We start from the raw sequence: 15,000 nt of genomic DNA, 5'->3' as shown, positions 1-15,000 counted from the left end.
GATCAAACAAAATAAAGTTCCTCGGGCAGGTTTACCAAGACTGGTACCAAGTAGGATGCATTCCAGTGTAAAAAGGTACGTTTTCAGTTTTGATAAAGAAACCTTATCACATATCTTGCACAGTGACTGAATCAAGACTTTACCAATAGTTCAGCAATTCAGATTAGGCTTTACAAGAAAGGTGCAAGCAAGAAGGTGAAAGACTTGATAGGGTGTTGAAAATCATCGATCTTTCGCGTCAGTAGCTTTAAAATGGAAAAAAAAGTTGGTAAATTTGTTTTATTACTAAATATAGCAGTTTCTTCATTCCGGTGTATTTTCCTCAATTTGTATTTCTTCTTCTACTGGAACAAATGAAGCATGAATTATTTATAAATGTAAAGATAAGCTTGAGAAATGTACTATAAACTAGAGAACAGTAGATGTCTGAATGTGATTGCCTTTTCCTAATTCTTTGTTTTACTAAAATATATGACGAATTTGACATGAAAAAAAAATAATAATAATGATACTGTGCTTACAGAAGACGCAATATTTAGTTATTTCGGGACAAGTTGATTTCAACCACATATTTAGGCCAGTCACATTGTATGTGTTTATTTTAAATGTTGCAAATTCAGAGTATAAATTAGTCTGCAACAGATGAATTAGTGGCTTACGGGTGATCTGTTTCTGTAAATTCAAGCAAGCCTTTCAACTTGTTGATCTGCATCAGAAACCAGTTGCTTACAAACTAAATTTCTCGTCTGTATTGGGAGATTGGTGAATGTCAGTGTCAAAATTGGATTTTAGGTTCATCACATTTAATACGAATAACTAATAAATATGGAGTTACAGTTGCGCGTGCCAGGTACGCATACATAAAATGCACTGTGCATTGTCTTGACTCAGTTATTTCCACACATCACAGTGCTATTGATTGGAGCTCTTGCTACATCACTTAAAGGCATCCTTATAGATCTTAACCGGAATGACATTCCTATCGAGTTATCTGAGTACATGTATCTATAGGCCCTGTTTAGATGAAAGCACACTTCTGCAAAGAAACCCTTGATTAATGCTAGACATGTAGAAAAATAGCAAAACAAATAGCTGACATTGGGCAGTAACATGTATGGCTGGAAGGAATTTAGTGACATCCCTCCCTCCATCCATCTTGGTACTCCATGTCAGGTATTTTCTTTGATAAATTTTTAACATTTCTATCGATGGATTAATCAAGGTTTTCTACACACAGGGGCGTATTATCTGGACATTGCCCTATAGTTATATGCATTTAGATCATGCATTAGGCATGGCATTCCAACTGAAAGGCCATAGTGATACCTATTAGTGGTGATGTTAGGCCTCCATTCAATCGGACTGTGGTCTGGCGTATTCACTAAAGCCCCACTTTGTAATACTTGGACAACTTTCACTCGTTTCTCTATCTAGATGGAATGAACCAGGGTCTTCCAGTCACACTTTTTACTTTCAAAACGGTTATAGAGTATGTGTGAAGTATGGCATAAAATGGTCGTACATCTTCAATATCCTCCATATGGTAGGTCATAAATTGTCTGCCATTTCAGAGCTAGTAATTTCCAAAGTCTGAAACAGTGTGACTGATTTCATAGGTTACCTGCAATGCACGTCTATATTTCCCGGTTAGAGAGATATCACTAGGCTTTGTCAACATGTGACAATCCTCCCTTGGTTCCAGTTATGATTTGGTGAAATAATTCAAGCCATGGAAGACAAAGCTGCAGTTTAGTCCACTGGTTCTTGCCTGGGCGCGAGCCCAGGTGGAATGGTCCTTATCAAGGTAGTCCTCCAATTTAAAAAAAAATGCCAGCATCGTAAAAAGTGTAAAAAGATTGTTAAAGAGTATATGTGTGCGCGCGCACACAATTTTTTTTACTGGTTCAATATCTAAAGGTTGGGAAGTGGGGGTAGTAGTAGAGGCAGACTTTACAACAGGCAACAGGGTTGAATGGCTAATAACCAATGGTTCAATCGATCTATAGCAAAATATTGCATTGCTAAACTAGTTCAACATATTATAGAGGTTTTAACATTTCCTATTAAACACGGGAGTATTTTAACACAATCACAAATAACACTATAGACTACTGCATGACATATGGATGGTTGTTAGCCAACCTTATATTGTACCAGAATTTGTGACTGCTGCAGTCTCCTCATTATTAAATATGTTCAGATATGTAATATGACCTTACAGTAGTAGGTAGTATCGATCCAGTGGTATGTTTAGCAGCTTTGCTGGCTAGTTTGTAACTTTGAAGAAAAAGAAAAATTACCAGTAAATACAGTATATATTCCACATCACTAAGCAAGACATATTCAGACAATAACTTGTAAACCAAAAAGACAAAATACAAGGTCATACATGGTTACATCTATATTCACCCAACATGATTCTCAAGAATTCTCATATTTCCAATGTTTTGGAAATATATCAATCTACACATTAACTAAAAAGTATTTTAGATTCCCATTAAATTAATATTCTTGAGTAGAGAAACTACCAAAATATAACACGGCACCTTATACATAAAAAGTAATGTTCACAGTCAAATAGGGAAGTATAAACAACGTCGATTTTTACCATCAAGTTTAATCATACAAAATACAGACTAACTCTAGCAGCAATAGCACCAGTTTTCAGATTGTACAATATAACCACTTTGGTGTTGGTGCAAATATACAGAATGGATGGATTACAATCTTTGTGAATATTCAAACTCATAGATGCTCAATTATACATTTTAGTAGAAAATATTTTTTGTTTTTTTTTCTTCTTCTCGATTCTTATTTTGTAGGACCCTAAAACAAGGGGGATGATCAGGTCCTGGCACCCAGGCCCATGGATTATCACAGGTTATCAATAGCGTGATTTGAACACATAGAGTGATTGTATGATATAAGCAACTGTTAAATATGAACAAGTTTTTTCATCCTTTTTATGTAAGTGTGCATGTGCATATGAGCATGCATGTGAATGTATGTGTGTGTACGTGTGAGTGTGTGTGTGTACGTGTGAGTGTGTGTGTGTACGTGTGAATGTGTGTGTGTACGTGTGTGTGTGTACATGTGTGTGTGTGTGTGTACGTGTGTGTGTGTGTGTGTGTGTGTGTGTGTGTGTGTGTGTGTGTGTGTGTGTGTGTGAGTGTGTGTGTGCGTGTGTGCGTGCGTGTGTGCGTGTGTGTGTGCGTGTGTGCACATGTGCATTGAGTATACATGTGTACATATACACACGTGCACATGTATACACAAATATATAATGTATAAATAGGCATTTGTATATACAGTATATGTATACACTATATATGTATACATATGTACAGTACAGTATATAAATACATACGTACATAAATATGCACTGTCATATACAAACACTTGCAAGAACACAAAGACAGGCACACAAACACCCGCATGCATACGCACGCGCCCGTACACACACACCCATTCATCATGTATAATAGTATAATGTGTAAACTGCAAATGCCTTGAGCAAGACATGCTACCAACATAAGCTTAATCACCTCAACTAATTTCCTCAGTAGAAGAATAAATTTCTGACTGCTCATATACATTAACATTTTCAGTGTCCGGATTCTTTTTTTACACCTTGATGTTTTTGCTTCAAAATACACACCCATCGCTGTGTCTAATACATCTGGAAACATTACAACAGAGATTACAGACAAATATTAAAGAACCTGGCCTTGCATCACGTCTGTTCAAAAGATGCCAATTGGCCACTACGGACAGTGAATGGCACCAGCACAGAAAAGTGTGGATCAAATCTACTTCAAAATAAGCAAATCTTCTGCAGCGAAATGCAGTGTGATTTAGTATTACACCAATTACTTTTGTCTCTGAACTGTCTTTGCTTTTCATAATGAACAGCTAAAAATGGGGAGTGTTGTGAACATTACTATGCAGATTCTTAAAATACCCCGAACTGGGGATATATTGAAGCAGAATATTAATGTACAGTGTATTTATAACGTGTAATATAAAGAATGGTTTCAACATCACATTCCTAAAGGTGTTTACAAGTGAGTGCACTTATTATTATTATTTTTATTCTTTTTTTTTTTTTTTTGCCTTCCTTGTGACAACAGCAACTGTTAGGCATTCATGAAGTCCATTTCCTCCTTACCTAACAAGCCACACTATCAACAAAACTTTCTTTATACACTGTTTCCTCCAGGAAAATGAGCAAGAAAAATACTCAAACCCATTGTTTAAGGGTCCTATATATTACAAAGCTGAATTTTAAGTACAATACTGATTTCATATAGTAAAATAGAGCTCACAAAAACTGTATAATGCAAGCTATGTAATGTATTGTAAACCAGCTGCTCGCTACAGAAGTATCACACCATAGGAAGGATCTGTTGTCGTATTGTTCACTTCCACCTAAATACTTCATGCATAATTACTGCACTATGAAAAGAGAAAACAATACTTTCTTGTACATTACAGAAAAATGTAAACAATGGTCCAGTGAAAACAAAAACAAAATGAGTAAATTCCATTAAAGTACAAAACCATGTTGTTTACTGGTTAACTCAAAGTGAAATGTAAAGGCCCTTCCGTGACATGAACAGTAAATCTATATGCCAAATTGAATTTAGGAACAGTAAACATTCCATTCATTCAAACAATTACACAAAATTAATGGAGTAAAGATTAAGTTTACCTATTGGGGTGCATTCCTTCTTAACTCTTTACAATTAAATATTGAAATAATCCCTGCCCTAATAATAATAAATAATAAAAAATATTTTTTTTTTAAATCAAAATAAAAACAATAAGACTTGCTGGTTAAACATGTAGAGCATATCAAACAGGATTATAAATGTGTCTAGCATGTTCTTTATATATACATATATATATTTATACACATACACACATATACATATACATATATATACACATATACATACATATACATATATATACATATAAATATATATACACATATATACACATACATACATTATATATATATATATATAATATATATATATATATATATATATATATATATATATATATATATATATATATATATATATATACATATACACATACATATACATATACACATATACACACATATTTTATATATGTACATGTGTATATGTGTATATGTGTATATGTGTATATGTGTATATGTATATGTGTATGTATATGTGTATTTGTATGTGTATGTGTGTGTGTATATATGTGTGTATATGTGTGTGTATATATGTGTGCATATGTGTGTGCATATGTGTGTGTATGTGTGTGCATATGTGTGTATATGTGTATGTATGTGTGTGTATATGTGTGTGTATGTGTGTGTATATGTGTGTGTATGTGTATTTATATATATATATATATATATAGATATATATATATATATATATATATATATATATATCTATATTATATATATATATATATATATATATATATAAGTGCTTTACACATACATCCTTCTTCCTTAATCACCAAGTGTCTAAACAAAAACAAAGGAAATCATTATCATTATAACCCCCTACAAACTAGAGAAAAATGCCGAGTGTGCAACCCAGACCATAGAATACCTACCATTAAGACCAGCTGGTTCACTAGCCCAAGACTTTGTATTGTAAATTCAAATACTAAAAAGAGCCGAGAGGGAAGACAACATCAATGACCATTAAAAATGTTTTGTATGGAAAAAATATATATATTTGATAATAATAAAAAATTTAAACCAAATAAATAATAGAATATAAATTGTCATCCCACTATACTATCACACCAGGGAATCTTTTAGCATTCAAGACAAGCATGCAAAGCTTGAGGAGAGTTCAGTATTGCTTAGTCGCATTTTATTTGCCGTTATCTTTGCCAACTCATACCATTTCATACCATACATACAACGCATGTACACGCACTTGCACTCACTCAAACTCATATGTAAGCAAACACACACACTAATAGGCATTTACACACTGGCACACATACTCCACTCTCTTAACCCATTGACATGATTTACTGCCAAGGCAAAGTCGGTCGTAGACTCGGATGACACTGTGCCAAACAATGTAAACCCGCCATCCGACTGTATACATATTTGATTAAAATCACAACCAATGGGTTAAGTACATGCAGGCCTTCTTTCACACATGCATATAAACTCTCATTCTCACACACTCTTGCACTTGTAATCACACAATTTCTAGTAATGATTAATAACTTCACTCCTAGAGATCACAATCTGCAGCCCTTTGCTAAATCCCTTTCCAACTCAACTACAACAATTTATTCAATCTTCCATTCCCAACCTTTTCTTTCAAGTAATCATTACATAATTCTGTTTCTGTCCCACACCTCCACTTTTTTGTCCTTGCCAGTTAGCATTTATGCAAAATGAGAAAGAGATAAGTCAATGGTTTCCTAATAATTTAAAACAAAAATAATAGCTAAAAGTAAACCTGTAAATGAAAAAGGAGATACTTTCCTTAATTTATTTCTTAATATTATACTGACTATGGTAGCTTGCCTCATGTAACAGAGTAAATGTTTGGTATTGCTTTCATTTCATTGCATATGAATACTGTTATGATAAAAATACCTACAATTCTTTCATAATGTTTCTAAAGAACAGGAAAAAAAAAGTTATTAGTAAATAAAAAATATATAAAATTTAAATAAAACGTGCCTAAAGATAAAACAATGTATATAAAACATTTAAACAATGACATCAATATTCAAGTAAAACATAGTTACTAGACATGATGATTAAATATATATAGACAAGCACAATCATCCCATCAATATTATGCCAATATTAGAATATGCAACAGCAAATTTGTTTCTCTTTTTTTTATATATCAAAACAGCACCTCAAGCATTAGTAAGGACACCAATCTACAAGATTCAAAATTAATTAATTTATTAATTGAATGAATGATTAAATATTTCTGAACTCTCCCCTAACAAACATTACTACAACCAATACCTCCAGTATCCTTTCCTTAGACTTGAGTAAATCCAAATGCACTCTTAGGTCTATTCAGTGATAAAGGCATGGGAAAAGTAATATGAATAAACGAAAAGCAAATCTAGGAAAGACAGATAAAAAAAAAAAAAGCAAATAAAATAAAAAATAAAATTCATATGAACTTCAAAGATCAAACTGTAAGTATAAAAATCCTGACGTTCTTCTCGAGCCAGTCCTGCTTAATCTGTGAAACTACAGTGTCTTCCCTGTGGGTACCTCTAACCTTTAGGAACATACTCACAGATGCATGTTTGTTTATCAGAACATTAGACTCTTGCTTATACTACTGACCAAATAAGTTAGGCAGGTCAGCTAAACACTGGCATCAGGTCCTAATTAGAAGTCATGGGTTCTGATGGACAAACATTGGGTTTTAAACTTCTTGATAATGAACGAGTTACTATTCACAAACTGATGTAAAAAGTAATAACAAAAATAGTCTATCACACAGCAAGTAACTATCAAAAGAAATAAGAGGAGGAGAAGTTAGGCACTGTCCCTTGCTAGTGGAAGATTGAAAGGAAAAACCATCTTTATAAACACTAACAACCTGGTTCTACAGAGCTGTCCTTCACACCCTGGTTTACAAAGTGGCAACAACAAAAATAACGAAGATAAAAATCAAAATAATTAACAAACTGTTAAGATGTTTGTAACACCTTTCAAAGTGATGCTAAGCTACTTTTATTAACAAAGACTATATTACAATAATTTTAATGTTTCTCACAACATTGGTTGATGTAAAATAACTGAAATTCCGAATTTCCTTAGGTTATAAAAGCTACAATCATCTGTAGACAAAATGGTATTTGCATACCACTGTTACAAGAGTAGATTACTCAGGCACTCTATTGTATCACCTCTAATCAATTAACAACAATGCTTGATATAAAAATCTTTACATTTAAGCTAACAAAATCACAATACAGTGTGATCACCTAACATGACCAAAGATTATCCAGGTTTATTGTTCACCATTTTCATAATTTCATTTTTAAATCATGATTTTTTTTTTTAGTATTCCTTACGAGTGTCAAGATGCATGAATAACATCATTAACATCAGTTCCGTTTAGGAAAGCGCTTGTGAAAAAACAGACTTACGGGCTATTTATTAACCTCAGAAGAGAGCACATACAGCAAAAATTATTCAAAATCATGGTGGTAATTATTCATTTTTGAGTGCTCTCAATCAAATCCCTTAATATATGAAACTGGTGCAACCGTGAACAATGAAATGCACAAACATGACTAGTTTTCACAAATTCCTTTATGGAATTGGCTCCTTATGCATGAATTATGTGAACAGCATTCTTTCCATTTCTAACATTAAATGAGTCTTCAAGTAGTCACAGTATAATCTTCTATCTCTTATCTGGATAATTTCTCAGACACAGTCATCACTTCTCTTCAAGCAATGGCAGGTTAATACATGAGTATATGGTCAGGTGATCACATACAAAAATAAACATCAAACAAAAAGGATATATTTCTTCATGACACTTTATATAACTCCAACCTTTGTTGAAGAAAAGCAACAAAATTTGCTGAAATGTTAAGCTCTGAACTGCCAGTGTTTCCTGATAAGTTACCTGTCTATGAAGATTTACAAAAATTACTAAACTAATTCTTGGCTTAGATAATTAGCCTAAAAAATAATAAAATTAGAAATATGTACTACTTTCTATAAATAGAAATCACTTTTATCAAAAAGACAAAATAAAAACTTTTTCTCTTTCTAGTTAAGACTATAGTGACTAAGGATGAGCTACATAACACATGTTACTCTTGCTGACTAATTAATATATTTCTTACTCACTGGTGTCGTGCCAGCTGATAACCAGCATACAAGTAAATAAAAAACATAAAACTCCATAATAATGGTCCTTATAGTATGTGATACTATGGCATATATTCTTCTTCATGAAATGCAACAGACTATCTAGTCCAAGTGTAATGAAGCATTAATTAGGAAAGAAAGAAAAATCCAAATCAAGAGAACAGGATATCTAAAAACAAATGAGCAAGAGAAAAAATATGAAAATTAATGCCCTGCCCCATTCTTAGAAAATGCTGGGGCTTCACCTAGCCTCCCCCTCAACAACTGGGACCTCCTGTTTTTGTTGCTGCTGCTGCTGCAGTTGCTCCTGCTGCTGCTCCTGCTGCTGTTGTGGTTGCTGCTGTTCCTCAGAGAGGTGCTGCTCATCGCCCTTGTCCTTTGCCTTCTCCACCAGGACAGGCTGCTCCTGGAGCGTAAGGCCCTCCAGTTTTGTGAGCACATCATCACATTCTTCAACAGGACCAGTGAAACGCAGGAAGGCAAATCCGCTTCTACCTCGCCAGGTGATGTCCATTGGTTGAACATTTCGGTCCTGAAGAGCATCCTTCAGCTCACGGACTCTGAAACAAAACAGTTGTATAGTCAATGTTGACTGGGGGACATGAACACAAAGAAAAGTACAACGTAATCATGCAAATGATTACATTGGACTTTTCAACCTATATCTATATATATTTATCTGTCATGCCCAAATTTCCTGACTCTGTACTCTAGGAGATGATGATGTGACAATAAAATATGACTTATATACAAAGTAATACAATGGATATAGTTGGGATGACTAATAAAAAAATAAAATTCTATTATGCAATGTATTCAATCTCACATCTTGATAACATAAAAAAAAAAAAGGAAGTTAATGGTCATAACCCTTTTAATTTATCTAGATAAATATTAGGATAGTACAAAAAAGGTAACAAAGTAAAGAATTTTACCTGCAAGTTGATGGGACCTTGCCAAGGAATATGCCATAAGTGTAAACAATACGGGGTTTTTTAGGCTGCTGACGCTTACGGTTCTGAGCTTCCCCCTCAATGATCTCCTGAGAAGAGAAAATATTCAACATCTTATTCTTTATTCTTGAGAAAACTCAACTGTGGCTCTATCATAAGACAATCAGCTTTTAATGAATACATGTCTCTTTATAATATGTATTGATTAGCACTCACAGGTATGTCTTCATTACCTTAGTTCCTGCATTTTCGTTGTCCTTCATTGCCATCTTATCCTTGGCTCGCTGAATCAGCAGAGGCTGCTCTTGTAGTGTGAGGCCCTCCAGCTTTGTGAGGACATCATCGCATTCTTCCACAGGGCCTGTGAAGCGCAGGAAAGCAAATCCATTCCTGCCACGCCATGTTATGTCAATGGGCCTTACATCTCGGCCTTGCAGGGCTTCCTTGAGCTCACGCACTCTGTAAATCAACAATGAAATCCATTGTGAAATAATACCTGCAGAAGTAATAGTTTTTCAGTGCCATGAATCTAACTTGTGTAAAGTTAAGACAAGCATCAAGTGAGTAGTTGTGATAAATAATGAACTGATTAACCTATTGCGGATGGGCAATACATTTGCTTGCCCAGTCTCCAGGATTTAACATACAGCAAAATGATATCAGTTCCCCTAAACTTTCCATGAATGTTAACCCATTCATGCCGGGGCGGTTCTGGATTTGCATGGTCGCAATGCCGGGGTTTTCGAACGCATAAGCCTAACCTCGAGATTCTCGGACGCACAAGCCGCGAGCCTGGGTTGCCCGCTCGCTCAACCCAAGCACTGGCCTTGCCCTGATATCTTGTCCCCGGCGTCTGACACAAAAACCACAAAACGTGTCAGCTTGTCAACCGGCGCGAATGGGTTAAAAGTATTTTAGGAGGCTGAAAGAAACCCATCAAAATACCTTTTCTCAACCATCTTACCAATATTAATATTTGTAATACGGTTACATCATACTCACCTAATGCAAATTCCTAGTTTTTTTTACTGACCTGCAAGCCATCAACAATAGAGAGAGAATTACTGTGTAAAAAGCACTTTTATCCCCGAGAGCAAACAAAGCTTCACCACCTGGCTTGTTACCTAAAAAACTACTGCATGAGTTTGCATATAAAATTAGTGAGCTTCTCACACATGTAATCAACTAAAGGAATGAGAGTGGTATCTTCATTCATACATGGAAAAGTACTACCATTAACCCCTGGCCATAAAGAATCCAGTTAATGAATTTGGTGATCTACATCCCTTCTCCCTTACACACACTTTTGGTAGGATCTCAGAAGGTTTTGAAGCCCAGCTCGTTCTCAAAGAATCAGACCAAATTTAGATTCAAAATAATATGGCAATCTAAAGGGAGTCACCCATCCACTATATGATATCTTTACTGAATACCATTCTGAAAGCCTTAGACAAGCCAAAGAAAATTGCCCAAATTGTTCTCATATATTTTAAAAAGGTTTACAACTTTGTAGACTACATGGAAGCTATCAGCGGATCTCTCACTTCTTAGGCTGCCTTCCCCACTGTCTAGCAACATGTAGACTACATGGAAGCTATCAGCGGATCTCTCACTTCTTAGGCTGCCTTCCCCACCATCTAGCATTTGTCACAAGATTTTTTTTTATCTGACTGATGACACAGGGTACACTACCAGGATGCCCTCTCTGACTGAGACAGTCAGCTATATTCGAGGACATTTTCTGTGGCATGGCAGTGTTATGTCCATGTTGTGTAAATGTCGTGTTCCTGTTACAAAAGTGGTATTCTAGAATGCAAAAGCATGGCACATCTGTCAGCTGCTTCAGATTTACCAACCATTCCAAAGTTAACCCACACAGGACGGGTGGTACAGCATGTGTACCGCGCATTCAAAAGCCCAGTTGCCGGGCGGCACAGTATTGTGCCAGCTATTCAATTGATTTAGGCCTAATAATTCGAACGCCCCGGCATTTGGACATTCTAGGCTAGAAATCCCCCATCGGGAATGGGTTAATATGTTTCAGTTGAATGACACTGTCCAAACGACAAATTCATAAGAGAAACTACATTCATAGGTAGCACTAACATACGATAGTTCAATTTTGGTATGAATCAGTTTTGTGCCTGTTCTTTGTTAACCCATTGGAGCCGGTTGATGTGATGACACGTTTTGTGTTTTTTGCGCCAGGCGCCCGGCATGAGCTATGAGGGTACGTCGCGCGCTCGGGTTGAGCAAGCGGGCAGCCCAAGCTCATGGCTTGTGCATCCGAGAATATCGAGGCATTAGGCATATGCGTTCGAGAACCCCTGTATTGCGACCATGCAAAGCCGGAACTGCCAGGCGTGAATGGGTTAAAGAAGTGACAATCATTTCACGAATCCGCAGTTGGTAATTCAGTCTACACTCCATCAAACCAAACAGGAAGAGAGGGATTGTGTGTTCTTATATAGATCTTCTTTATTTTGTGTGTATTTACTGTACATATATGTGTATCTTGAATGTATCATATTTATATATTTAATGTATACATATTTCATATAATCATATACTTTGACTTTACATTCCTGACTTCTTTTACCAATCATTTAACTTCACTCTCCTTCGAAAAATCTGCCAAAAGGTAAACAAACTCAAAATCAGCAGAAAAGCCATGTTTTCCTAGGACACTGATGCCTAATATATCCAATATAGATATTACTTTACAAATGTGGTATGCTCATATGATGTATTGGTAACAAAGATTACACTAAAAATATGCATTTTTTTGCCCCTGTAACTATCATGACAAGCCTACCCCCTTGTCATGAAGATTCCATGATTGTTCCAATACTGTCACTGCTTTTGCCATGACTTTGCTAGGCTCTTGACACCTACATCAGCAATCATGGCATGTTCATGTCATGTACTCAGCGCACTAGGGACCTAGAATACAGCTGTACGTGCCATTTGCAGTCAAGCCAAAATTATGCCATGACAAGAATATATGGCATCTACACGAGTCAACTATACCTTCTCACTACCCAAAACATACTGAAACTTTATAATACATACAAGATACATATATATAAATACATAAATATGACTCCCAGTGACGCTTGCCAATACATTCCAGGTCAGATGTAATTTTTGAACCAGTTCCTATGGCTATCTTCCAAATCATAATTATATGTATTCAGACAAACACACACACACAACATGAAACTTACCTGCAGGCTGGAGGAACTTTACCCAGGAACACAGCATATGTGAATGGATTCCGAGGCTTTTTAGTCTTGAGACCCTTGCCTCCCTGGTTCTCATTGTCCAGGTCAGCTGAGCCAAGGCGGTCCTGCTCGTTTGTTGCTTCCACAGTTCTCTTCACTATGCGGTTCTTCTTGCTGACATTGATTGTAACCTTTGGAGGTGAGTTAAGAGTGGTTAGTTAATACTGCAGACTTGGTTTTATCATCATGTTTGACTCCAAATAAAATTCTTTGTTGATTAACATTTTGAAAACAAAATTAACCAATATCACTATTTCTGTAACAAGCATAGCTTACTCTAGCCTTATAAATGTAAGATTAACAGCTGAATATCATATTAGCACAGCAAAAGTCATGACAGGGTCTAAAACACATGCTGAAAAACAGGCCAAGATACACAAATCATCAATGATTAAAAAATATAAATTTCAATCATGAGGATAATAATAGGGAGCAACAGTTTCATTGTGTAAGAGGAAAACCGTGATGCACACAAATACTTTCCAATTTGTTGCTCCCTTATACTCTATCAACTGACAGAGGAACACTTGCAATGCACGAAAGCAACACTCACAGATCCATCCTGAAGGCAGAGAAAACAGATTATACAAAATGTGAATCATGCAAAAGTACCTACAGTGAAAAGACAGGTCTTCACTAATTCTTTTGTATCAGAGAAACAAAATCATCAATGATATGTCCTGCTGCCTTACATAAAGCTTCATTCCACAAAAAGCAATCGTAAAGACCACACAGAATGCATGCAACAGTGATTAGGTTCATCTCCAGGGTTGCATCTGAATGCTAGTAATTCCTATGATAATTCTATGGTCTTAGTTTTAACCCATTAAATACATGCACTATCCACTATCGTTTCATTTTGGTTTATTTCATTTATTTTTGCAAACATTATGCTTACTTAACCCCACATAATTACACCATTCTTTGAATTTGTGAGTTTTGTTCTTCTTACTGTCACTATTATTTAAGTCATTCTCATGGTGACAACTACAGCAACAGCAAAAATTATAATAAATATCAATAAATAATAAATTAAATAATAATAAATAATAATAATGAATAATAATAAACAGACAAACAAACAAACAAAATAATAATAATAATAACAACAAAAATAATAATAACAATAACAATGATATAAATAATATTAACATATGATAATAAATAAAGAATCTAAAAATTAAAATGAAACCTGAAATACATTTTTTCCAAAAAAATTAAGGAATACAGTACAGGAATACAGGTGAAATCCGGTAGGCCTAGTAAACAATAAATGCTTTTGGAGCCCTTTATGCTTAACCCATTCGCGCTGGTTGACTTGCTATCACTTTAAGTGTTTTTTGGGTCAGATGCCGGCGACAAGATATTTGGTCAAAGCCAGCGCGCTGGGTGAGCGGGCTTACAGCGCTTGCTCCCAGTTAGGGCACCCGAGAATCCCAATGTGTTAGGCTTATGCGTTCGAAAACCCCGGCATTTAGAGCCGGAATAGCCCCAGCGTGAATGGGTTAAAACAAAAAAAAGTTTATAAATCAAACCGATAGTGGACATTGCATGTTCCCAACATCAATGGATTACAAGATGGAGAATGCCAACAGTGAAAAACACTTGTAGATTATTAGTAATCACAAAACGTTTTGTGCTTCTTGAAATATGATGCAATGGTTTCCCAGGAGAAAACGAGATGTATTTGAGAAATAATGAAATACCATTTATGAAGGAATACTGTATGGTGATAGTATTTTTGAAGCTCATGTTGTTCATATATGTATATATTTGTGTGTCTATGCTGTAATGTGCATATGCATGTGTGTGCACATGTGTACATGTGCGTGTGTGTAATGAATAAATAACAAAAACCATTCATGCAGATGAAAAC

The 15,000-nt window shown here is 35.3% G+C and overlaps 2 protein-coding genes across 3 annotated transcripts in view; one reads left to right on the top strand and one right to left on the bottom strand.

Annotated features, from left to right (window-relative positions):
• LOC122252163 (uncharacterized) overlaps positions 1-423 on the top strand; it is a 9,081-nt gene extending 8,658 nt beyond the window's left edge. For both annotated transcript variants that reach the window (XM_043014485.2, XM_043014484.2), the window contains exon 4: positions 1-423. This exon is cut by the window's left edge and continues 518 nt beyond it. The gene's annotated coding sequence lies outside the window, so the exon portion shown is untranslated.
• Positions 424-2,600: 2,177 nt separating this feature from the next.
• lost (methenyltetrahydrofolate synthase domain-containing protein lost) overlaps positions 2,601-15,000 on the bottom strand; it is a 32,040-nt gene continuing 19,640 nt past the window's right edge. The window contains 4 exon segments of the mRNA XM_086553584.1: positions 2,601-9,447; positions 9,823-9,929; positions 10,074-10,299; positions 13,068-13,255. Of these exon segments, the coding sequence (XP_086409710.1) occupies positions 9,129-9,447; positions 9,823-9,929; positions 10,074-10,299; positions 13,068-13,255 (840 nt within the window). The 3' untranslated portion in view covers positions 2,601-9,128.

Source organism: Penaeus japonicus, unplaced genomic scaffold, assembly GCF_977035675.1.
Source record: "Penaeus japonicus unplaced genomic scaffold, GWHDUDI00000001_assembly GWHDUDI00000028, whole genome shotgun sequence".
Taxonomy (NCBI): Eukaryota; Metazoa; Arthropoda; class Malacostraca; order Decapoda; family Penaeidae; genus Penaeus; species Penaeus japonicus.
The sequence above is the reverse complement of the archived record's forward strand: the minus strand, read 5'-3'. Positions and strand labels throughout refer to the sequence as shown.